At 42.2% G+C, this 27,640-nt stretch overlaps 1 protein-coding gene across 3 annotated transcripts in view; it reads left to right on the top strand.

Annotated features, from left to right (window-relative positions):
• The window catches only part of LOC140739992 (SH2 domain-containing adapter protein F-like), a 341,159-nt gene that overhangs the window by 166,872 nt on the left and 146,647 nt on the right, over positions 1 to 27,640 (top strand). For all 3 annotated transcript variants that reach the window (XM_073068744.1, XM_073068741.1, XM_073068742.1), the window contains exon 4: positions 21,077 to 21,292. In XM_073068744.1, the coding sequence (XP_072924845.1) occupies positions 21,077 to 21,292 (216 nt within the window). The remainder of the gene's footprint in view (positions 1 to 21,076; positions 21,293 to 27,640) is intronic.

Here is a 27,640-nt window from a genome sequence, read left to right as displayed (position 1 = left end):
GTGGTGATGGAGGCAGAGATGCATGCGAGAAATGGTCGGGGTGAGTGGTGATGGAGGCAGAGATGCATGCGAGAAATGGTCGGGGTGAGTGGTGATGGAGGCAGAGATGCGTGCGAGAAATGGTCGGGGTGAGTGGTGATGGAGGCAGAGATGCATGCGAGAAATGGTCGGGGTGAGTGGTGATGGAGGCAGAGATGCATGCGAGAAATGGTCAGGGTGAGTGGTGATGGAGGCAGAGATGCGTGCGAGAAGTGGTCGGGGTGAGTGGTGATGGAGGCAGAGATGCGTGCGAGAAGTGGTCGGGGTGAGTGGTGATGGAGGCAGAGATGCGTGCGAGAAATGGTCGGGGTGAGTGGTGATGGAGGCAGAGATGCGTGCGAGAAGTGGTCAGGGTGAGTGGTGATGGAGGCAGAGATGCATGCGAGAAGTGGTCGGGGTGAGTGGTGATGGAGGCAGAGATGCGTGCGAGAAGTGGTCGGGGTGAGTGGTGATGGAGGCAGAGATGCGTGCGAGAAGTGGTCAGGGTGAGTGGTGATGGAGGCAGAGATGCGTGCGAGAAGTGGTCAGGGTGAGTGGTGATGGAGGCAGAGACGCGTGCGAGAAATGGTCGGGGTGAGCAGTGGCGGAGTCGTAGTGAAGGTCTAGACAGAGTGGATGTGGAGAGGACGTTTCCTATCATGGATGAGTCAAGGACCAAAGGACACAGCCTCAGAATAGAGGGACATGGACATCTATTTAGAACAAAGATGAGAAGAAATTTCTTTAGCCATAAGTTCATGTCACAGATGGCTGTGGAGGCCGAGTTATTGAGTATATTTAAAGCAGAGTTTGAGAGGTCCTTGGTTAGTCAGGGCATCAAAGGTTATAGGAAGAATGAAGGAGGATGGGTTTGAGAGGGAAAATAAATCAGCCATGCTGGAATGGCGGAGCAGACTCGATGGCCAAGTGGCCCAATTCTGCTCCCATATCTTATGTACTTATGGTCTTATAACCATATACATTCCTACACTATGCACTTCTCCTTACACTACTTCCCTAATCGTCAATCCATGTTAGTGCCTTTCTTGTAATACAATGGGCTCTTGTTAAGCAGCTTCACGTGAGGCAACTTTTCAAAGGCCTTGTGAAAATCCAAGTAACTATCTTTTGTCTATCCTGCCTGTTATTTCCTCAAAGAATTCCAACAGATTTGTCAAGCAAGATGTCCCCTTAAGGAAACCATGCTGAATTTGGCCTACTTTATCGTGAGGCTCCAAGTACACCAAAACCTCGTCCTTAATAATGGACTTCAACATCTTCCCAACCACTGAAGTCAGTAACTGGCCTATAATTTTTTTTTACTCTCTCCTTTTGATGCACCATCAATAACTCACTCTGAGACGTAAGAAGCGAGATATCGGCTTTTATTGACTGGAAGAATGAACAATACTACATCCTGGAGAATGAGGCCGGGCACAGGCCTCAATCGCCTTTATACAGGGGTCTGTGGGAGGAGCCACAGGAGCAGTCCAGACAGGTATATGTAGTTCACCACACCTTTCTTAAAGTGTGGAGTGCTATTTGCAATTTTCCAGTCCCCCAGAACCAATCCAGAATCTAATGATTCTTGGAAGATCATTAGCAATGCTTCCACAATCTCTTCTGCAACTTCTTTCAGAACCCTAGGGTGTAATCCATCTGGTCCAGGTGACTCATCTACTTTCAGAAATTTCAGCTTCCTGCACACCTTCTCCATAGTAATAGCAACTACATTTACTTCTGACCCCCGACAGTCTCAATTGTATTAGATTTCCTCATCCACATCACTCAGCACTTGATTTATAAAAAAAACCATTTTTTGTAAAAGTTAGATGACTGAAAAGCATAAACACTAATTACTTCCATTCATTTTAATGAGCTCAGCGGACAGATCCCAGCTGCAGGCTCAGGAATGGGCACATCTGGTGAAGATGTGGGAGGATCTCAGCGGAAGACCAGCTCTATTGTCTAATATTCTGCCCGATTGCCTAATTACAATCTGTTCATGGTGATTTATTGTCTTTGCCAGTTTGCTTAGATTTTTTCCACTTAAGGAACGTGTGCACAACACTTATAGTCCATCCATAATTACAGGACGTTCTTCTCACTTACATATCTCATTTATAATTAAGTCATCTGGATCATTTGTATTTGAGGAAGGCATTCCACTCTAACTTTCCACATTAAATATTAGAACAATTTGTTATTAAGAACAACAAACAAATTCCTGGAGAACTCAGCATCAGGCACCATCTGTGGAGGGAAATGGACAGTCAATGCATTAAGTCAAGGTCTTTCTTCTGGACCTAAAACTTTCCTCCACAGATACTACCTGACACATGAGTTCCAACATCTTATTTGTTGCTCCAGATTCCAACATCTGCAGTCTCTAGTGTCTCCTGATTATTGTGAATATTTGCTATCTTGATTATCTTCTTTCAAGTAATGTGTCCATTTTAACCAATTGCCTTATCTCCAAGTGACTTTTTGGTGCAAGAGGATCTTCTTGCAACTAGTCAAAGCTTTTAGCATTTTCTTTGCTCCTCTGAATACCTTTATAATATTTCTGCAAATTGTGATGGTAGCAGAGATAACTTATTTATGTTGAATCTGGAAAAAGTAGCTTTATTTCATTTTTATTTATTATTTTGTTTAGGTCCCAGATTGTTTGGTTTGAACTTGATGGTTTATGCATGCATCTTTATTTTTAAGATGATGCACTCATCAGCTTGAAGGTGTTTGCTGCCTCATAGTTTGTTAGCAAGTGAGCCAAGTTTGCAGAGGGCTGAACCAGAATAGCAAATCAGGATATGTGTGCGCTGAAGGATTTTGACATAAATCTCAACACTCTGAACAATCAGTATGACACGGACGCATACTGTTTCAGGGCAGACAAGTAGACCTTGTGCCTCAAGACAATAAAAACCTGCATAAAATGCTAGTTTGGTTTTTAAACCACTTTCTGGTTTTTGAAAGGACGTGTAACAATATTAAGGCTGCTCTCGAAATGGCAAATTCCTCCAGTGGTGCTGGTAGACAGGAAATCATATTGAAGTAGAATATGAAGCAGCTTTATCAAGATGGCAGCCAAGACACTGTGTAAACACAGCCTGGAGGGAGAAAAGTTCAGCTTGGTTGCAGCATTGGACTTCTCCATGGAGACAAGACACCACATGAACACTGCAGTCAGATATAGTCAAAGATGCATTGGGTAGCCACACTGCAAATCCCTTCTGACATTAAACTACTTAACAAATGCCCTGAAGACACCGGCAGCAGATAATAAAATGAGATTTTCAATACACATAAAGTCACTCATAGTCAGATTAGAAGGGTATATGAGTTCCTGTCTCGTCAGATTTAAAGATTAAAAATTAAAGAATAACATCTGCTGAAACTCAAAGGAATGATTTCTTGGTCATCAGTGGAAGAGAGAAAGAAGTAACTTTCCATCATGATGTTAGAAATATCAATTATCTGAGCAGAACTCTAATGCATTTGTGTGGTATCACAACCAATTCCCCACCCATACCTGAATAGTTTTAATTCATTCTTCAATGTTCTGACCACTCTCACAAATGACTCCTGACTGAGGAAATAAAAACAGAAAATGCTGGAAATACTCAGCAGGTCATGCAGCATCAGTGGAAAATGAAGCAGACTTTTTTGGACTTGTGAAAGTTATTTCCAGCAACCTTTCTCACTTTTGCCATTTTGACGAAGAGTCTCAGATACGGGCAGCATCCCTCCACAAATGTAGTCTGACGTGCCAAGTATTTCTAGCATTTTTCATAGTTTCAGATTTCCAGCAAATGTAGTTTTTAAATTATTTTTCTTTACCAACAGTGAGGAAATAACTGTGCTTGAATTGAGGCTCAGACTAAACAAGACTTGCTTGATGTTCTCACACTTTAGGATGGGATGGATGGAAGTGAGCATGGCTTAGTGACTATGAACAGATAATCCACTGAGATTTTCTGCTCCTAATTCAAAGGCACCAAAGTCAATTGTAGTTCTAGTATTATGGACATCGGTGCAAATGAGGATCAGAATCCAATGCCTTCCTTACATTTGAGGTCCAGACGTTCACTGGTAAATTAAATGAGCACCAAGTTATTGATCTCATTATATTTCAGTAAATACTCAGAGAGGAGGGGAAAAGCCTGACCCCAGGATACTCTCCTCCTTCCAGCTGTATTTTCTTTTAGATTCCAAATTGGGGAACGTCAGAAAGACAAATGGCTTCACCAAAATGAAGGATGTTGCAAACTGAATCTGTCCAACCATATTTTCACAAACAGAACTGATGCGAAACTTTATTCAATTTTCTTTTCAAAACAAGAGCACTTTCAAGGGTTGGTGCTTAGTTTAATTTTATTTCCACTGATTGCATTCCATTTGAGCTGAAAACATTGCCAAGGATAATGGATGTTGCCAGACAGCACAATAATATATGAAGCATCATTACCCGTCTCCTGAGTGCTCCTGTCAGTACCAGGTTTGACTAGAAGCAATACTTTAACATCAGCCGCCATCTCTGTAATCATTATTTAACATCCTGTTATAATAGCTGATGGTTGGCAGTGATGCACACAAGATCCTAGCAGAGCATCTGTTTCCAGCCAGGGTCAGATATTGACCACTCTTGGATAGGCTCCTCTGCCAGCACTTATCGGAATTGGACATGCATATCTGCAGGCCTGTATATAGAGGCAGGAATATAGGTCTGTCCCTGCCAATTCCACCCCAGCGCTGAATCCAGACTCTCCCAGTCGGCAATATTGAGTGGGATTTTCTTGAAAGTCAATGCACCTCTCCCACTTCTGACCCCAGATGAGGAGATTTTCTCAAGGTTAATAGCATAGAGTTGTGACATTGAAACCTTCTCTGTGACTATGGCTCCTTAGTAAAGTTACCCTCTGGATTATATTCCTACTGATTGTCCCACCACTGGCTGTAGAAGCCTGTCATGATTAGTGCAGTCCCTGAGTTAAAGTTGAACAGACATTATTCTGTTCTGATAGCTTGTCCATTATTCATTAACTTAAATGTGATGGGAATATTCCAGTTGTTGAGGATTCCCTGCTTCAGATTTTGCTTTTGTTCACAAATGATGACTTCCTGTAACAAATAGTGCAGATGCTGGATATCTGAAATAAAAACAGAAATTCTGGAAATACTCAGCAGGTTAGGTATCCACTGCGGAGAGAGAAAAACAAAGCTAAAGAAAGGTTAACTCGGATTCTTTCTTCACAGACGCTGTCTGACCAGATAAGCACTTCCAGCACTGCTGCTTCTATTTCTAGCAGTGAGTTCACCAGACATTGGTCAGGATTGAAAGTGCATGGCACTCCTAGTAGTAGTGAGGACAATTGGTTCTATCCTACAAGCCCAGCTGCTGTGTCTGAGGCCACAAAATGGGAGTGAAAGGTTGGTGCAGAGGGTCACGTCCTGAATACAAGCTGCGCTTATGGTGTAAGGGTGCCTTGGTTGAAAACAGCAGGATGCTCTTGAACCACTCAGCAGACACTCCTGGTCCATTTCCAGCTTGTGCTGAGGACGCTAATCCCCAAAGATGCAGCAATATCACTAAATCTTCTGATGGTGAGGCAGGCCATTCATCCCCTCGATACTGGTATGTAATTCTGTGGAAGTTGTATGGAGTAAAAGGATGGAGAGACATGGTAGTGCTTATGTGGTAGGAGTTTGGCATAGAACTCTAAATCTGATTTTCCTCCAAGAGAACATGATTAATATGGAGCACTGCATTGGTAAGACCTACTGTCTTGGGCAATTATTTGGGTTTGAGAAAAATAGATGAGAGTCTTTTCATTACTGTATCCTCTATTCCTTGTTAACTTCCCAATGAATCTGTCCTTTCCCACTGCTCTTATGTCCCATTAACTGCAGTCTTAAATACACACTATACATAGGAAGGTCAGACAGGACTGCCATTGCAAATGCGTGCTCGCGGACAATGAAAGTGGCTTGCGTGACTGCTGTGTTTTGTGATTCAAGGGGATGATGCTCATTCATTTCAAGGTTCTGAAAAAAACAACAAGCTGGACTTCTAATTTTTCTGCTTTCGCAATGGACAACAGCAAGAGATTATTCCCAATGGAAAACAGGATAGAAGCCAGAAATAATCAGGGAAATTATTCTGCACTTACATGGCAACAAACTAAGGAAGTCCCTTTATTTAGATGTGTCTGGTAAAGTCATTATGACCAACTGCTTTGACCGCATTGTCCAGTCAAGAGATCTGAGCTCTTGTCTCCAAGAGCTCCCCCATGGCTTGGCTATGGAACTCTCCGGTACTCAAAATAAGGCCTAGAATGTTCTTTCTACAACATGGTGCAATCCATTTGGAAATCAGCATAACCCTAAGTAAAACAATTATGGGCCAATCTTGTGCCTGTCTAGATGCCTACATTTGATGAAGACACTATGCTTGCTCCTGTGGACTGAAGGAACGATACTGAAGTTTATCTTAGAATACAGAGTTTGAGTGATCTCCCTGAGGCTGCAGTGGGTGGTAAACTGGGAAATACAGCAGTGATTAGGTTGTAGTAATCTTAAGACATTCATTCAGAGACGCCTTGGGTGGCATTTGTCCCAGGATATATTTTTCAATAAAGCTCACCAAAAGATTTCAACACATATGTAAATTGAATCCCCAATTTGATCTTTGACCTTAAAAGCAAGTTCTTATTTACTCATGAAAGAACCAGCCATGTTTCCTCTGAAGCTGTTCTACTTAAAGCGACTGTACTTGAGCTGCAGTCTTTGACCTCACAGAGACCTATGAGCTCAGATACAGCTGCACAGGTTTGCTTTGTCTATTTTGTCTGCAGAGGTCAAGGTCACAGACACTCTCAGCTTCCTAACCTAAAGGTTATTCCAGCCTGCTGCTTCTGCTGCATGAGGGTTATCACCAAAGATACACGCAAAATGCTGGAGGAGCTCAGCAGGCCTGGCAGTGTTTATGGAAAAGAGTAAACAGTCGATGTTTTGGGCCGAGGCTCTTCAGCATTTTGTGTGTGTTGCTTGGATTTCCAGCATCTGCAGATTTTCTCTTATTTAAGGTGATAATTTTTTCATTTAGCTTTCCTTCAACCCACAGAAGTAATTAAAGTGCTTGCTTCAAAGTGTAGGCATTCAAAGATTCTTCACATATAATAATGTTCCAGGCAAATTTTTGCCAGGAGTATATGTTTGTGGTCCAGGAGGGTGTCCACACTCTCTTGAATACAGAGCATGCTTCCAACAGTCATGGTCTTTATCAGCCTACCTAGCTGCTTCGCTCCTTAGGGGAATTCCCTATCCTCCGACACAACCATCATTTCATTATTCATTAATGGCAACATTTCATTTTAGCTGTTAGAAGGCACCTTGTATTGTGATATCTGTTTTTAAAATTTGGCTGCAAAAATATCATCTGCAGGACTACGTGCCAGTTTGCTGTGGATGAATAGAGGAAGTTACTCTGAAACTGACATGTAACCAATAAATAAGACATCACTATTTAAGGAGGCTGACTATTTAACCACTTGATGGCTGCTATGATATATACAATTGTGGCTAGAAGATGGCCTGTCCTGGGGTTAGGGACTGTGAATGTGTGTGGGTGGGAGGGAGGAATGGAGCTTGTTTTACTGTTATTGTTTTGTTTGTTTGCTGTTTTCTTTTTTGTTGTGTTTTGTGTTGTTTTGTCAAGCATTGCAGAGATGCTGTGCTGTTGCTGGAATATGTGGTGACACTTGCAAGCTGCCCCCAGTGTGATGGTATTGGGTTTGCAGATCGTGAAGTTCTAAACTCAAACCAAGATCTTAAGCCCTGTCTGATATAAATAGCTCTGGTGTACCCACACTAAGAGTGGTTCTACTGTAGCTACCTAATCTTCAAAGCCTCGTTCATTTTCCTGTTTATCCTCCACAGCGCGTTTTGCTGCCATTACCCATTATTTCAGTGGAGGGTATGCTCTCCCTGCCAAGGAAGAGATCCTTCCAGCTAAAAAAGTCATTTAAACACAGTTAATTTATTTATGATGACACACATTTAAATACAGACAAACTTCTTAAAACATATTTAAAACTTACAGAGGAATTCTATCATATAAAAGGCTTTTAAATTACAAACAAATTTTAAAACACAAAGCATTTCCAAAACACAGGTACAATTCCTATAAGCTAAAAAGACAAATCAATGAGTTTGAAACAAATGAATCACCTATCGCAGAAATCAAAGGCACAGGAATAGATTCTATTCACCCTGTCTTTCTGTCCTTCTTCTTGGTATTCCTTGACCATTCCTAACAAGCCTGACTGCTCTCTTAAATTTATACTGTTTTTATGCCATTTGGGTGACTTCACACTCCTGTGATATTGTTTCAGATACCTTTTTACACTTGTGGTCAAAAAGCTTCTGGAACCAGAATTCCCAGCTTCCCACAATTAATGCTGTCAAGCTGACTCTGAGTACACAGACCTTCCAACTATAAATAGATAGATATTTGATGTGCTAAGTGATAGTAGTAATCTGGTCTGCAGCCTCCTTGAACTAAATAACTTGGCCAGCATTGTCTGGTTTGAAACAGGACAATTAACACAAGTCCCATTTCCTTACATTGCATCTCTTGAGCAGTCAGCCCAGGTGCTGTGGCCCAGCATCCTGTGCTCTACAGACAGTGCTGTTTATTTGCAAAGCTGCTTTTTTAACTTCAGGCTGATTATTGCTTGTCATTTATATAGAATTATAGACCGGTTAGTCTGACATCAGTGGTGGGGAAAATGTTGGAGTCGGTTATCAAAGATGTGATAACAGCACATTTGGAGAGAGGTGAAATCATCGGACAAAGTCAGCATGGATTTGTGAAAGGAAAATCATGTCTGACGAATCCTATAGAATGTTTTGAAGATGTAACTAGTAGAGTGGATAGGGGAGAGCCAGTGGATGTGGTATATTTGGATTTTCAAAAGGCTTTTGACAAGGTCCCACACAGGAGATTAGTGTGCAAACTTAAAGCACATGGTATTGGGGGTATGGTATTGATGTGGATAGAGAATTGGTTGGCAGACAGGAAGCAAAGAGTGGGAGTAAATGGGACCTTTTCAGAATGGCAGGCAGTGACTAGTGGGGTACTGCAAGGCTCAGTGCTGGGACCCCAGTTGTTTACAATATATATTAATGATTTAGACAAGGGAATTAAATGCAGCATCTCCAAGTTTGCGGATGACACGAAGCTGGGCGGCGGTGTTAGTTGTGAGGAGGATGCTCAGAGGATGCGGGGTGACTTGGATAGGTTAGGTGAGTGGGCAAATTCATGGCAGATGCAATTTAATGTGGATAAATGTGAGGTTATCCACTTTGGTTGCAAGAACAGGAAAACAGATTATTATCTGAATGGTGGCCAATTAGGAAAAGGGGAGATGCAACGAGACCTGGGTGTCATTGGACACCAGTCATTGAAGGTGGGCATGCAGGTACAGCAGGCGGTGAAAAAGGCAAATGGTATGTTGGCATTCATAGCAAAAGGATTTGAGTACAGGAGCAGGGAGGTTCTGCTGCAGTTGTACAAGGCCTTGGTGAGACCGCACCGAGAATATTGTGTGCAGTTTTGGTCCCCTAATCTGAGGAAAGACATTCTTGCCATAGAGTGAGTACAGAGAAGGTTCACCAGATTGATTCCTGGGATGGCAGGACTTTCATATGGAGAAAGACTGGATTGACTAGGCTTATACTCACTGGAATTTAGAAGATTGAAGGGGGATCGTATTGAAACGTATAAAATTCTAAAGGGATTGGACAGGCTAGATGCAGGAAGATTGTTTCTGATGTTGGGGAAGTCCAGAATGAGGGGTCACAGTTTAAGGATAAAGGGGAAGCCTTTTAGGACCAAGATGAGAAAAAACTTCTTCACACAAAGAGTGGTGAATCTGTGGAATTCTCTGCCACAGGAAACAGTTGAGGCTGGTTCATTGGCTATATTTAAGAGGAAGTTAGATATGGCCCTTGTGGCTAAAGGGATCAGGGGGTATGGAGAGAAAGCAGGTACAGGGTTCTGAGTTGGATGATCAGCCATGATCATACTGAATGGTGGTGCAGGCTCGAAGGGCTGAATGGCCTACTCCTGCACCTATTTTCTATGTTTCTATGTTATGAACCGAAAAATGGATCCTGTTTACAAGAAGAAGCTGAACAAAGAATATTGGTTGGAAGATTAACTTACTCAAAGACAATTCTTTGATTTCTACCAGTATCAGCTGCTATTTTAGAAAGCTGATAACATAGCATAACATAGGATAACATAGGCCCTAGCATAACATAGGCCCTAGATATTGATTATTCACCACACCAGCACACCCTCAGGTGTGTTAGTTGTTAATTCAAAGGACATAATTCACAGTACATTTCAATGTAAAGGATAAATAAACTTCAATCTTGAAAGAGGGGATGGCAAGACTCTGTAAGGAAACAAACCTTTACAATCAAACTTTTTATACTAGAGATTAATAATCATTGTCATGCACTAACGTAGTGCTTCCATCGAAGTAAGTCCACTCAATCAGGAGAGGTTCTGGAACAAAGAACCGCCCACCCAATATGAGTGCTCAATCTAAGTTCAAGAGATAAATAGTGGAATACAAACTGGTAATTTGCTGCCATCTGGCAACTCTGCTTACTACATAGAGAAACAATACCCGAAACACTTTCTTTCTGAAAGTATCCATTCTTAAAGCCATGGAGGGACACAGGTAAAACTTGTATATAAATATGACCTGTTAACAAATGATAAATTGACAGTGTTATCTCAGGATTGAGCTTTACCTACCTGCAACAAAGGCTGCCTGCAGGCCACATCTGAACACCACTCATTTGCAGTTTCCTGCAGAGTGAAGTTTCATTTTCAGCAGATGTTATCAGTAAATTTATCCTAGTGAAAAAGGATACTTTTCAACAGAAAGGCTGAAAGTAAATGAAGACTACACAATAGAGCAACAGTCCCATTGATATTGTGAAACTTTTCCATTAAAAGATAGTGGGAACTGATTCAATGTTTACTTAGACAAGGAAATACTTTTCAGGATCCTGGGGGAAGAGTAAGGGGATGGAACAGATTAAATAAGTCTTTTCAAATAGTGGACACAGTCAGGATAGGCAGGAAGGAGGCTTCCTCCAGTTTAGAATTCTGTGGAAGGTAATTCCAAAGATGGCAAATCTTTGAGTAAATTAGAGTCATAGAATAATACCAAATGGAAATACGCCCTTCAACCCATCTGGTCCAATCTGCTCGCAGCATCCGCCATGCTAGTTCCAGTTACCCACTTTTGGCCCATTGCCCTCCAAGCCCTTGCCCTCCATCTACCCTATCCCAGTGCCTCTTAAATGTTGCAATTGTACTCGTCTCGACCACTTCCTCTGGCAGCTCATTCCAGGTACTCACTGCACTCTATGTAGTGAAGTTATTTCTCAGGTGTCTATAAAATCTCTCTCCTCTTAGCTTATATCTGCGCCCTCTAGTTTTGGACTTCCCAACCCTGTGGAGAAACTACAATTGTCCACCTTATCCATTCCCCTCATGATTTTATAAACTTCTATGAGGTCACTTCTCATTTTCCTACACTCCAAGGAATTACGACCCAGCATACTGAGTTACCTTTTCCTATAACTCAGGTTCTCTAGTCCAGTCTGCACCCTCGTGAATCTTTTTCTGCCTCCTTTACAGATGGACAATTACTTTCCTGTAACAGAGTGACCAAAACTATCAAAAAAGTTCCAAGTGTGGTCCAGGAATCAGTTATATAATTGCAGCATAATGTCCCCACTCCTAAACTCAGTGCCCTGACTAATGAAGGCCAGCATGCTAAACACCTTCTTCACCACTCTGTCTACTTGTCCTTGTTAACCTGGAGCACCATTAACCAACTTCCAGTGTTATAGAACTTCATCAGTGGTGACTGACAAAGCAAATACCTCTACAAGAGCTTCTGCATTTTCTTCCCTGGCCACCCATAAGCTCTGGGTCCACAGCCAGGCCCTAGGAATTTTACCACCTTAATGTGCTTCAAGACTGTAAATACCTCCTTCCTCGAAATATGCATACCTCCCCAGATCTCATTACTGTACTTATTAATCTCTTTTTTTGGCATCCATTATATTATCTGAGAAGAAATAGACATTAAAAGTCTCCTGCAGCTCTGCACATCGGTGGTTCTGATGGTCTATAAGAGGACCTAATCTTTCCCTAGCCACTGTTTTAACCCACACTAGATGCTTCAGGAACTCAGCAAGTCAAACAGCATCTATGGAGAGAAATAAACAGTCATCATTTCAGGCTGAGTTCAGGACTTCATTGCTTGATTTGCTGAATTCCTCCAGCATTTTGAATGTGTTGCTCAAGATTTCCAGCATCCGCAGAATCTCTTGAGAATATCCTTTGTTAGTATTTCATTTCAATATTATCTTTACAATGTGTTTGTTGGATCATTAGTGAAGGAACTGTAGTTTATAATAAACCACAAGCTTTTGTGTTTTTGTTTCTTCTGTCAAAAGTCTATGATTGATCAAACTTATGGAAGTTCACTAACTGCTGTTTGGGATCATTCACATACCATATCCAGGAAGAGAAGGTTTCAGACTTGCATTGCTCAGTGCCTATATATGGGATTGGTGTTGGTTAAATCACATTTCCTTGGACCAACATCCATGAAGTAACCTATATTTATACACTGACCGCCATTGGATCTACAAACACCAGTGTGGCAGCTGCAGGGGAACTTGAAATAAAATTGTGGATTTTACTGATCTTGCAACAGTGGGAAGAAATGTTGTGCCTGAGGCATGATTTCTCATCCTTCATTCTAATGTATATGGGACCTCTAGAACAGAGATTCATTTTGTCCTGTAATTGATTAAGGGGAGTTTGACAGCAAGGTAACAAATGGTGCCTTGGATTTTTCGTGCTCACAGTAGTTCACTTCCTATATTAGGGAAATGTCTACACTTTAATGGAGACACAAGGGACCACAGATGCTGGAATCTGGAGCAACAAGCAATCTGCTGGAGGAACTCAGTGGGTTGAGCAGCATCTGTGGTGGGGGTGGAGTGAGGTGGGGTGGGGAAGGAATTGTTGATGTTTCAGGTTGAAACCTTACACCTGGACCAACTGAGTTCCTCCAGCAGATTGATTATGACTACACTTCAAAATGTTCTCAGTTTGGAAAGTGATTTGTGAATTCCTGAAGTTGTGAAAGGTGCTATTTAACTGCACAGTTGGTGTTTTTGATTACAGCTTTTTGTATACACTTACTCAGTAATGAAATATTTATCCTGATGTTTACTTTGGGGATGTTAGGTATAATTTGGGAATGTCTTACTCCCCATAAAGGTCTACTCTTAAATACATAGAAAGATGAAGATGCACCACCCATGTTGACAAGAAGCTGGCAACGGTCCTGCAGAAAACAGTCATGTGTCTTCCAAAAAAGATCATTGTGGGGTATAACAACAACAAGCCGAGGTTCATCAAGGGCTCTCAGATCTGCATAGATTCATACCTACAGATCTGGAAACAGAGGAATATGCCGTAGCTTTGCGAAAGCTGCTTACAAAGATTGTCTAGAGAGAGAGACTTCAACAATAGCCAGGCAGTCTGGAGTTCCCTGCAAAGTTTTACCAACTTTCAAACAGAAGCATTCCCAAGTCTCCCCCTTCCCTACCTTGGCCAATCAGCTCAATGAGTTTTATTGCTGGTTTGATAAACACAATTGACATCTATGTCTTCTCTTCTCACTTCCTCTGATCTGATAAGCTGAGCTCTTCCCCTCCCCTTTTGCAACTATTCTGATGTCACTATAATCCCCTTCACCCCAGCCCCATTCACCTTTTTCAGCCTCCTGTCCTTTTTGCCCTGCTCCCACCATCCCACCCTATATTTTCCGTGAAACTAGAAGATGTTTGCAAACTATTTGGAAAACAGAACATTAGGGAGATTGAAGTCCCTGATGATGTTTCACCTGGTACTCTAAGGCACTGTGTGGAACAGCTAGCATCTGTCTTCACTGAGATATTTAACACCTCATACCCAATCATGCCAATTGCTTTACTTTTACTTGTCCATTTTGCAATGCAAAAAGAATTGAACCAAGATAATTTGGTTGAGCATTTTTCTTCAAGCCATACTGGAGAATCTGCAGAGTTCCGGACTATTTTAACATTGTAACATCATTCCAGTTCCCAGGAAAGACAAGATCATTGGATGTAATGGTTATAGGCTAGTCACTCCAACTTCAATAGTTATGAAAACCTCTGAATGTCTGATGTTGGCCTACCTCACAACAAGCTAACCCAGCTAGCTGTACCCTACCATATCTGTAATTGGATCACAAACTTCCTGACAGGAAGGAAGCATTATGTAAGGCTGGAGTCTACTTATCCAATCCAATGTCTGTAAGCACAGGCTCTTCCCAGGGAGGTGTTGTTACACCCCTCCTGCTCTCACTTTATACAAATGATTGTACTCACACAACCAAATCCATTAAATTCCTAAAGTTAACAGATGATATAGTCGGTCTCATCCCTAATAATGATGTGACCTGCTATCAAAGAGAAGTAGACTGTCTTGCAGCATGGTGTGCTCATAACAACTTGGAGTCTAATGCTATCAGGACAGTGAAAATGAGGATTGACTTCTGTTGACAACTCCCTACCTACCTGCCTTCCCGGAAATTAATGGTCAGGCTTTGACTTTGGTCGACTCATTCAATTGCTGGTGACTACCATTACCAGTACATTGAAGTGGAACAAGCAAGTTACGCTCATCACTAGGAAAGTCCAGCAAAGATTGTTCTTCCTTAACATCTCAGGGCATAGCATATTGTGATGAATTTCTACTCAGACATTACTGAGAGTGTTGTGACTCCTTCTATCACCATTTAGTTTCCCTCCGCCTCCTCCCTCTCCAAGGCCAGGTTGCAGCAAGTGATCCAGTTAGTGGAGAAGATCATTGGCTGTCAGCTGCTGACATTAAAAGACCTGTTCATCACCAGAACAAAGAAAAGAGCTGGAAAAATTACAACTGACCCCACCCACTTTAGCAGTCACATATTCACCAAATTGCCATCAGGGAGACACTATCACCACCAGGAATGTATGTCATTTTCAAAGATTCTTTCCTGTAGCTATCTAGCTTCTCAGCAAAACCCATCTAGGTGTAATACCCTAAAAGGCTGATTTATACTTGTGCATATGGGCTATGCCGCAGCCTACACTGTAGCCCTGATTTTCACTTTTGCATCGCTCTACGGCATAGCGACCATACATTGGTGTGCGCCAAAACACTAGTTGGCGGTGAGGTTTCTATGCCACTGTGTTGAGTTTCTTCGTGAGAGACATGGATGAGGAAATGCATTTCAAACATTTTCACATGTCGGCAGGTAGATTTGACGATTTGGTTCACCTGTTTCGCATCAGTGTACAGACATGGCGGAGAAGAAGCAACCAGAAATGCGATGCTACCAAACGGAACAATCACAGTTGTTGTGGTCTGCGTTGCCGCGACACGCGAGTTAATTTTTTGGGGAGATGCACGTCACCCTACGGCATAGGTACAGTGTAGGGTACGCAGTACCTACGGCGTAGATGCGATGCACAAGTATAAATTAGCCTTAATTGTCCCTGCACAACATTCATTAACTGGTCTTTCCTGCTCTCTTTGTTCTTTTGACAATTATTGAGCCTGTTCACACTTTCACATACACTTAAGTTTGATTATTGACATTTTTGCCAATTGTTGATTGCTCATGGCTGTTTGCACTCTTGTCTTGTAAACTGTTGGTTGCTATTGTGTTGTCTGATATAGTTTTGTCTCATGCTTTATGCTTGGCAACAAACCACAATCAATTCTGGTACATATGTTTCATATACTGGCAATAAAATAATTCTGATTCTGATCTTGAATTGCACCTCAGAATGAGAAGGTAGTGGGTTGAAATCCACCCCGAGTGATTTTCAAGGAGAACATTTGGAATAGACTGTTGGGGATATTGTTCTTCCAAATGAAGTGTTGAACTGAGGTCCTATAAAAAGAAAAACAACACTTTCTTTACTTGCATCTTCACAACTTCAGGAATTCATAAACTACTTTATAAAGAGTGAGAAAATGTTCAATGGTAGTCAGTTTTGTAATTAGAAAACATAGTCCAGATGGTCAATAAAAATTCTGGGCACTATTATATGCCTTGGTGTCCAATCTCTCCTTAATCAATTAAAGGACAGAGTGCATATTGTGTTCTAGAGGTTTGTGTGGGACCTTGCAGAGGTTAGAACACTCAGCCTAGAAATTCTACTTCATACGAGGCCTTTCTCAGTGTTTCCCAATAGGATTTCAGTTAAAAAATAAAGTGATTGCAGAGTCCATAGACTAAGGTTCCCAACAGAGCAAACTACTGAAACACAATTCTAAACCTTTTTCCTGGTCTATCAAAAAGATACCTCAGCATCCTGACTGTGCATCTGCCCCAACTCTCCCTTTATCCCTTCTCCACTGGGGCCTTCCTCTCACCTTTTGAGTCCCAGCCCAAAATCCACAAACTGGACTGGTGAACCACCTATTTTCCATGATGGCAGAACACATAATGAAAATGTTATATATGTTTGTTCAAATGTCATGATCCTTTGGACCCTGTGTGCTACAGGGTTCTTCAGCTGCAACCCCTCCAGTTAAGGAATTCATTGGCCTTCTATGCTTTGTTAGCCAAAAAGATCTTTCAGGTATTCAGTGTTCCACTGTTAGATCTGTTGCATGAACAAAGACCTGAGCACAATAAGAGTCTGAAAAATAAAGCAATCATTCCTTCTAACTTTAATTCTATTCTCCTTGCCATGTCCTTGCTAATGTCGGTATAGGACACACTCTTTGGACTAGGAGTTGAAAGAAGCCACATTCAGCCGGAGTCCACAATGGCTGCCCTTCACCTTGAGGTGGCAAAGCGACTGATTGGCATATTTATGTTTCCATGGTGATTAGGGGACCATGGGGAATGGTGTCAAGCAGCCTGCAGCATGGAAATAAGACAACAATGATGAGAATCATGACTGATGTGGGCAGACTGCCAGAAAACAATGAAACTGTCAGGCATTGTGGCTGAGTTTGGACTTAACCCTTTGATGCCTTTGGTTAGACACCTTATCAGCTGATTCTTTCATTGCCATTTACAGGTCTTCTTCCTTGGTTTGTTCACCTCTAGGATCTTCATCTTCATGTAAATCATAAATTTTTAGAGTCATGCAGCATGGAAACAGGCCATTTGGCCTAATGGGTCCATACTAGCCATCATGTACCATTTATATTAATCTACCAATAATCCTATTTATATTTTCCCTATGTTCCCAACAATATCTCCCAGAGTTAACCTCTCACCTGTGCTCTAGGGGCAATTTACAGTGGCCATTTAACATACTAACCTACACATCTTTAGGGTGTGGAAGGAAACCGGAATACCCAGCATCTCTCGTGGTCACAAAGAAAACATGCCAACTCCACACCAGAGGTCAGAATTGGTCCCAGTGATCAGGCCTACACTGGCAGGCACCTCCCATTCTCCACCCAAGCTAACAAGAGTCACCTGCCACTCATTTCTGACTCATCACCTGCAGCCTATTTAAACCCAGCTCGCATCCACAATCTTTATTCACTCATTGACCAGCCACCCTTAACTAGTTGCTCCTAGCCTTCAGTTACTTTGTTGCTTTGTCATGTTGAGTATTTGTTCTCTCTTATTTTGTGGCCCCACATGGCTTGTTATTTTGCAGTTTATTAGTAAAGCATCATTTATGGATAAAATTGACTCCTCTGCTCTGCTTTTGGGTCAAGCTTCCTCTATATCCCTTGACACCAGTTCCCTGGAGCTGTGATGTGGGAGCTCTACAAGTAGTTATGATATACTGCTAGCAAGTTATTTAATCATGGGATACTTTGTAGCTATATTTAATACTAATTTCACCCTGCATTCACAGGGAATGCTTAGAATTAGAACTGAGGATGCCTGGTCACCTCTCCATTTCCATGGGCTCTCGGGTGGCTGAAGTAGTCAGTGTGTTACCTGCAGATTTTGTCACTTGTGGAGAGAGAGATGCAAGCACATGGATGGTTCAGAACGTAGTATCCTCCTCCTACCTCTGACACTACACATGTGTCTGATTGAAATGCGTGGCTCAAGGTCCTCAGCGCCATCCCAAATGCTTCTTTCTGTTGGGCATGACCCAGAAATTCCTGCAATTGGATGTGGCATTATTTCAGGAGATTTTGAAAATATAAACTTTATGGTACACTTCTCTTAATATCCATAATATTAGACAAATTCCAGCACTCACACTGCTCAGGATTGAAACTGGGACATGCCTGATGTGGATCACTAAATAGTGTCACAGGCAGTTCATTTCCAAAATGTGTGAATAAATCTTTTAATAGATCTCATTGCCTGGGCAATCAACATTCCTACCACAGCAGGTTAACACCAATTCAACTGTCCCCTGAAGGAAATATCACAAATGGTTTATCACCAAATAGTTTTGTTAGGCTGTTAAGAATTCTGAAAAGTTAGACTACAGGAAAAAAGTATTTACAAGATCGTGTTCATTTTATTTTCACCCCATCCAGTTATGAAAGATCCTTTATTTCCATATTTTCTCACAACTCAGAAGGAGGTGATTCAGCCCATCGAGTCTGTGCAACCTCTCAACAATTCTATCAGAATTTTCCATTCTCTCCCACATCCCCATCACTTCCACCCTGATTCCCCAGAGTGAACTAGCTAGTGGGACTAGTAGACTATAACCACATCAGCTATCACATGTATAGAATGCCAGAGGGAGAATGTGCAGAGACCCCAGAGGTCAGGATTGAAACTGTGTCTTCGGAGCTGTAAGACACCCGCTCTGTTTGCTGAGCCACTGTGCCACCTCTGTATCCTTTAGCTGACAAACCTCAGTAATGGACTCAGGCAAGACAATGGGAGAATACTTGATAAGGCAAAAGAACAGTGCCGCCTAAGTAACCATAAGGCCCAAAGATATAGGAGCAGAATTAAGCCATCGGCCGATGGAATCTGGTCCATCATTTGATCATGATCAGGGCTGATTTATTTTCCATCTTAGCCTTGTTCCCAAGCCTTCTCCCTGTAACCTTTGATGCCCTTACCAATCAAGAACATATCACCCTCCACTTCAAATATATGCAGTGACTTGGCCACCACAGCCATCCATGACAATGAATTCCATAGATTCACCGACCTCTGGCTAAAGAAATTCCTCCTTGTATCTGTTCTATAGAGGCATAGTTGTATTCTAAGCCTGTTCCCTCTGGTTGTAGACTTCCCCCTATTAGAAAATTCTCTCCATGTCCACTCTATCTAGACCTTGCAACTAGGTTTAGTAGGTTTCAATGTTCTCCTTCATTCTTCTAAACTCCAGTGAGTAACAGGCCCAGAGCCATCAAACACTCCTCATATACTAGCCTTTTCATTCTACATATCGTTCTCAAAAATCTCCGCTGGACCCTCTCTAATGCCGGCACATTATGGGTCCAAAACTGCTCACAATACTCCAAGTGCAGTGTGATCAATGCCTTATAAAGTCTCAGCATTGCATCCTTGCTTTTATGTTCTAGTCCTCCCAAAATGAATGCTAACATTGTATTTGTCCTCCTTGCTACAGTCTCAGTCAGGTTTGGATAGTGTCAGGAGGCAAGGAAAATCAGGTGTCACATAGTTCTGCAAATTTGAGAATGATCGTAAAGTCTAGGAGTGGATGTGTTGTTTGTCAATCCAGCCAGGGTGAGGGTGTAGTGTTAAAGGAAGAGCAGAGAACAGCACAGGGCCTCTGAGTCCAATGCACTGTGTGAAATAGTTACCCATCCTTCTGATTGTTAAAGCCTCCAAAACATTTTTCCAATACATTTCTGTGAGAAAGCGGTCATAAAATCTTTAGTGAAGTCCCTTCAAGAAGCATCTCAGCCAAATAGACACACACACACACACACACACTCTCTCTCTCTCTCTCTCTCTCCCCTTTCCCCTTTCTCCCCCCCCCCCATCATAATGTAGCAAAATGACCTTCTCTCCTCTGAATAGTGATGGGCATGTCAACCAAACCCCATTCCATTCTGTGTTTTTCATCACTAACTAACATAGTGTTCATCTGAACCATGGATATACACATAGCTATACAATCTGTACAGTACCCAGCAGGAGGACTGAGTGTTGTGGCACTGGGATGATGGTATACACTCATGTCAGTTCTAGAACTCAGTTAAGATGAATCATTTTGTTATTGTTACTTGAATATTATTTGGAAGAACAGTGAAGAAAAAGAGCACCAAAACAGGCCCTCCACCCCAACTCGTCTATACTGACCAAGATTCCCATTTAAGCTAGTCCAATATCCCATAAACACTTCCTACCCGTGCTCATGTCCAAGCATCTTTTAGGTGTTGTTAATGGACTTGCCTCAGCCATTTCTTCTGGTAGCACATTCCACCCACTAGATGGAAAAGTTGCCACTCAGGTTCCTATTTCAATTTCTCCCCTCTCATCCTAAACCTATACCCTTTGGTTCTTGATTTCCCAACTCTGGGAAAAAAGTCTGTGCACATGGACCCTATCTAAACCTCTTATGTGCACATGGACCCTATCAAAGCCACTTATGATCTTATACATTTTTATAAGATCAGCTTTTATTCTCCTGGGCTCCAATGAGGACAGTCCCACCCTGCTCAGTCTCTCTCTATAAAGTATTCCCTCGAGTCCCAGCCACGTTTTTTTCAAGCTCCTCTATACTCTTTCTTACTTAATGACATCAATGTAACCAATGTATACCTTCATGTAATGAAAAGCCCCATGTATATAACAACTTGAATTTGTTTGTTCACATTGAGATGGCTCAAAGCATTCCACTGGGCCTGCCATTGTGCAACTAAGCAATGCACAGTGACTATTGCATGATAATGTGCATATCAAAGTGACCTCCACACAGGGCCATTAACGTTTTCTTCCTTTCACAGAATTCCAGAGAAAAGGAGAAAAGAAACACAGGAAGGGTCTCCAACTCTACGACACTCCCTATGAGCCTCAGGAGAATGAGACGGAGTCGGATGCAGAGAATGCAGCTGGTAAGAAGGTGCGAGAGAGCCGCCTCCCTCAAGACGACGAGCGGCCTGCTGACGAGTATGACCAGCCCTGGGAGTGGAAGAAGGACCACATCTCAAAAGCATTTGCAGGTACATTTATGCAAGGTGGGATCTTCGTAAGGTGTAAGCTTTTACACACCATCAATGATTCCTGCCTACCCTTTTAAATCTCTGATAACTACTTATCTGTGCACTGTAGAGGCTGATATCAGTCTGCCATGGACCATCCAAAATACCAGCAATACATCCATCCGAATCCTACCAGTCCATGTATGATGCAGCCGAATGTCTGTCTTCCCATGAACTGAATATGTTGCTGTTTCCCTGACCAAACACCTCACCAGAATGATACCTGCTTTCCCATGCGTCATACAAAATAATACTATCCAGACTAATATCTGCCTGCCTGTATCATATAATCAAATATGTTCCTGCCCATGTATAATGGAGGCTGATACCCGCACACTTACTGTATGTATCACACAGATTTTTGGCTGCCTGATCATGCACTGTACAGAATGGTGTCTGCCTGCTGGTATCTGTTCTACGGACTGATATCAGTGTACTGCAGAGAGAGATCCTTGCCTGCTTGACTACCCCACAAAATAAAGGCAACGTGACCTCACAGTTTTGTATGCTGACTGTGGCTCTTTCATCTTTATGTGAAATATTTGCAGTTGATGGCGGGAGTGCTGATGCATGCCTCTCTGGGAACCGTTCAGATTGGTGTCTGACGCTCATGTTTCATACAGTCTGATGACTTTCCCTGTATAGAATGAGTGAGCAAAGCACAGACAGGTTTTCAGTAAAACCAATCTGTCTCCCACCCCTCTGTCGCTGGCACCAAGTCAACCAGGGTTTATGGCCCCACACAGATGGCAGCTGCCAACTGATGCTTTTCCAAAGCAGCTGTTTGCCATTCCTAAATCTCAGCAGTGAGTGTGACAGGTGTTATGTCCCACACAATCTAGTCTCCTTGTGTTATCCACACAAATACTATGTACGTAAATTGGGGAACATTTGTGATACAGTAGTTCCTATCAGACTCTTACCACAGGCCTTGATTAATCAAGTCAGATTATAAAATATAACTAGCTACTGTTCACAAGACCTCAATACTGTTGGATTGGCATAAAAGTCCATTAGATTCACTAGCTTATTTTTACTGAGGACAAACCCTGCCATCCTTACTGGGTGAGCCCTGCATATGATTCCACAGCTCTTTCCTCTGAAATGACCTACCAAGGTTGGTGGTGTTGTGGATAGTGTAGAAGATTGACGTAGGTTACAATGGGACATTGACTGGGCTGAGAAGTGGCAGATGCAGTTCAACCCGGAAATGTATGAATTGATTCAAATTGGAAGGTCAAATTTGAAGACGGAATACAGGGTTAATGGTAGGATTCTTAGCAGTGTGGAGGAACTGAGAGATCTCGAGATCCACGTGCATAGTTGCTGCGCAAGTTGATAGGGTGTAAAGAAGGCGTATGGTGTGTTGGCCTTGTTTAGTCATGGATAGAGTTCAAGAGCTGTGAGGTAATGTTGCAACTCTATAAAACTCTGGTTAGAGTGGTGCCGCGGCAACAACCTGGCACTCAACATTAGTAAGACGAAAGAGTTGATTGTGGACTTCAGGAAGGGTAAGATGAAGGAACACATACCAATCCTCATGGAGGGATCAGAAGTGGAGAGAGTGAGCAGTTTCAAGTTCCTGGGTGTCAAGATCACTGAGGATCTAACCTGGTCCCAACATATCGATGTAGTTATAAAGAAGGCAAGACAGTGGCTATACTTCATTAGGAGTTTGAAGAGATTTGGTATGTCAACAAATAAACACAAAAACTTGTTTCAATGTACCGTGGAGAGCATTCGAACAGGCTGCATCACTGTCTAGTATGGGGGCGGGGAGAAGGGGCTACTGCACAGGACCAAAAGTGGCTGTACAAGGTTGTAAATCTAATCAACGCCACCATGAGTACTAGCCTGCAAAGTACCCAGGACATCTTTAGGAAGCAGTGTCTCAGAAAGGCAGTGTCTATTATTAAGGACCTCCAGCACCCAGGGCATGCCCTTTTCTCCCTGTTACCATCAGGTAGGAGATACAGAAACCTGAAGGCACACACTCAGCGATTCAGGAACAGCTTCTTCCCCTCTGCCATCCAATTCCTAAATGGATATTGAACCCTTGGACACTAGCTCACTTTTTTTAATATACAGTATTTCTGTTTTTTGCTCGTTATTTCATCTATTCAATATATGTATACTGTAATTGATTTACTTAGTTATGTATTATTACTTTTTTTTCTTCTATATTATGCACTGCATTGAACTGCTGCTGTTAAGTTAACAAACTTCATGTCACATAGAAATATAGAAAACCTACAGCACAGGCCCTTCAGCCCACAAAGCTGCGCCGAACATGTCCTTACCTTAGAAATTATCTAGGGTTACTCATAGCCCTCTATTTTTCTAAGCCCCATGTACCCCTGTCCAGACCCTATCGTAGCCACCTCCACCACCGTCGCCAGCAGCCCATTCCACGCACTCACCACTCTGCGTAAAAAAACTTACCCCTGGTATCTCCTCTGTACCTACTCCCAAGCACCTTAAAACTGTGCCCTCTCAACTTAGCCATTTCAGCCCTGGGAAAAAGCCTGTGGCTATTCACATGATCAATGCCTCTCATTACCTTATACGCCTCTATCAGGTCACCTTTCATTCTCCATCACTCCAGGGAGAAAAGGCTGAGTTCACAACCAAGTTGTGAGAGTAAGCATTCAGCACGGACTAGAGGGGCCGAGATAGCCTGTTTCCGTGCTGTAATTGTTCTATGGTTATATGGTTCACTCAACCTATTCTCATAAGGCATGCTCCCCAATCCAGGCAATATCCTTGTAAATCTCCTCTGCACCCTTTCTATGGTTTCTAAATCATTTCCTGTAGTGAGGCGACCAGAACTTATCATGACAACTGCAAATGTTGTCACTGAATATCTGCGTGTAAAGACTTTGCAAGATACAGAAGAGACAGAACATGTAAGGCGACATTATCATGCTGGTGATAATAAACCTGAATCTGACTCTGATTCCGATATTGTGTTCTGTTCTGGTCACCTCATTATGGGCCAAATGTGGAAGCTTTATAGAGGGTGCAGAGGAGATTTGCCAAGACGCTGCCTGGATTAGAGAACATGTCTTATGAGGATAGATTGTACGAGCTAAGACTTTTCTTTTTGGAAAGGAGGAGGAGGATGAGAGATGGTAAGAGGCACAGATTGAATAGATAGCCAGAGACTTTTTCTTCCACAGTGGAAGTGGTTAATACAAGAGGGCATAATCTTAAGGTGATTGAAGGGAAGTATGGGGGGGGGTGAGTTTTTTACACAGAGAGTGGTAATTATGTGGAACACACTTCCAGGGGCAGCTACATCAGGGACATTTAAGGCACGTTTAGATGAGCACATGGATGATAGAAAAATGGAGGGCCAATGTCTGAAATACATCTTATGGAAATGTTTGTTTGATGATGAACTTCAATAAAAAAATAAATTACAAAAAGAAAAGAAAAATGGAGGGCTGTGTAGAAGGGAAGATTTAGATTGATCATAGAGTACGTTATAAGGTCAGCACAACACCGTGGCCGAAGGACCTGTATTGTGCTATAATGTTCTGAGCCACTCAGTTCAAGGACAGTTAGCTATGGGAATAAATTCTGGCCTTGACAGTGCTGAGAGATTCTAAAAACGAGCAAAAAAAATAGTGATTAGGCAGCCCAAGTTTCTTGTCTCTCCATACTCCTGATACACTGAGGCTGATTCAGATTCTGATTTGTTTATTGTTATGTACAACAGAGTGCAATGAAATTCCTTACCCTCATGAAGCTCATAAAGCAAACAGTAAATATAAATACAGTGAAGTGCACAAGGTAGCGGAATAGTGCAAGTATAGTAGTGCAAACTGAAGTCATGCAAAGGGACAATTGCCCATCCTGGCCGGGATGATGTAGACTGGGAATTAAATCTGTGTATTCCTGATTTTGCAGTGAAGTCCTCATCCATTGGAGTGAATCTTGTTCTTAATGCCTTTTTACCTAAGGAAAAGGCAGGCTTTTTACCTCTTGTCAACTGTCACTTTGACTCGATTGGTTGTTCTTCGGTTAGAAGGCTGCAGGCTGGAGCTTCACTTGAGAACGCTTGCACGTGCTCAGTGGCGTGCTATGGGTGCACTGCAGTGTCAGAGTCATTTTACATCAGACAAGATGTTAAAAACAAAGGCTTTGTCAATCCATTCAAGTGCAAGTTGAACGGTGTTGGTGGGGCCGATCTCCCAGTCGAATGAGATCTACTAGGAGTTTATGAAAATGTAAACAAAGTAGCCCACGATAGTTAAGTGTAATGGAAAGTTTCTGTACTGAACATTTTCTCCTGGGGGTCCCCTCTCACTTAAGGAACTGAGAGGGGGGAGGGCTCACTTTCTTTGTAATAACAAGAAGGGGAGTCATGGAAAAACCAATGAGGCCTAATCGCTGGAAATGGCATCTCAATTGAAGATATATTCTAGGCTGCTCCCTCTAAAGATAAATTGCTTCTCCAAGCAGCTGTGGCCTTCTCTCATCCCTAATGTATTAACCCTTTAGGTGCTCTTTCATATTAAAGAACTACAGGCAACAGCGAGACAGCTGACTCTCCTCTGTCAGAAATTTAATTTAATTGCATTTACAGGAAGCAGTGTAGGGCCATGAAATGTGAGGTTTAAATTGCCTGAGCATGTAACATAAACCTGATGCACTCTTCCCATTTTTCCACTCCCATCCCCCAATCTCTAAGCACATGTTTGAGTTCTTCATTATGTGGTGGTCTCCTAGTATCACCTTCCATTTTATAGAATCAGAAAGAGGCTATTCTGCCCATCATGTCCATTCTGGCTTCCTACCAGGGCAACATTAATGCTTTGAAAAGGACTGGAGCAAAGTTAGCTGGTAAGTTTGCACTTTTCAGCAAACCTAGAAACTGGTGGCTGATGTGATCAGTACATGTGACTTCAGACGGATGATCATTAAACTACATTGAATCAGAATCAGGTTTATTACCACTGACATATCTTGTGAAATTGCCTGATGATATAGATCAAGTAAACTCAACCACAGCATTGGTTAATTATGATATTGGCTTAGTCTAGTAATGCTTCTTTGGGTGGTAATTGGCTCAGTCCCTGGTTTTATGCTTATCTTGTATATAATCTGTCTTAATCAAGGGGGCCTATATTGTCATTCTCAGCCTTGGTTGGGGGAGGGGATTAGATGCAGCAGAATCCTCTGATTGATATTCAGTTGCCTTCCTGAAAGAAAATACCTGAGCTTTGGATTGGGTCGAAGATTGAACTGTGCTGTGAGGGCCCTCTTGCTCGAATAGCTGCTACCTCTACTATCAGAGTTAGCTGTCAAAATGCATGTGTGAAGAATGATGCCTGGGTCAAGTACTGGAGTACTGCCAGCACCTGAAAGATCTTATCCCCATAGTCAGTGGGGGAGGCTGGTTGCTGTTTCCCTAACACTCGATACCATAATGCATTTAAAACAAAACTTTTTTTGTGAAGGAAAAGAGTTATTGCTCCATATCAGATCTCTTGTGAATTATTAAATGAGCTCTTTCATCCACAGTAATGGAAATCAATGCCATGGTTAATTTATTTATGAGTCTGACCTGACTGTGCCCCATGGATTCTGAAAAGCACTCTTATTATTTTAATGCTTCATGCAGATTAAAACAAAATTATTCTAAAAGATTAGGAGTTATCTGGGATCAGAGAATGTTTAGTGTAACAGATTAATTGAACTCTATTTTGTGTCGATTGCAGTGTCTTGCTGCTTTCCCCTTTCACTTACAGCTTGGAATGCTAAGCTCTGCGCTCTTTGTCAGTATGTGTTTCAATGTACAGTGGTACAGACTGGGTTAATTGACCTGTCAGATTCTTATTTTATGTTGGAATTTGATGGAATTGCAATGGTTTATGAAAGTGCGTGTAATAAGCTCAGTCAGTGTGTCAGATCCAGCTCCAGTGTCCAAACTGCCACATCAGAATTCCTACAAGATCCCCCATCAACGCCTGTCCTCCGTCTCTCGAAACGTCCCCATTGAAACCAAATTCAAGCATGCTAAATTTTCCCATCACACCTCACCCACTTTTCCCCTGGTTCTCCCATAGCATCATGCAGCTTTGTTCAGTCCTTCTCCTCGGGGGCTGCAGAAACATCCAGATGCTTGGCAGAGTTTGTGGAGACACAACATGAAGTAACAAAAGGAAATGAGAAAATGCTACAATCCCTCACGCTTTCAGTCTTCCCACCCTTTTTGTTTGAATTCCCTACATGTCTGTTGTTCGCTGAGGGATGAGGCTCATGCTTAATTAGATTGACTTTACGTTATTTCCCCTTTGGTCC

The sequence above is a fragment of the Hemitrygon akajei genome, chromosome 16 (genome assembly GCF_048418815.1).
Source record: "Hemitrygon akajei chromosome 16, sHemAka1.3, whole genome shotgun sequence".
Lineage (NCBI taxonomy): Eukaryota > Metazoa > Chordata > Chondrichthyes > Myliobatiformes > Dasyatidae > Hemitrygon > Hemitrygon akajei.
This window is presented reverse-complemented; position numbering and strand designations above follow the sequence as displayed.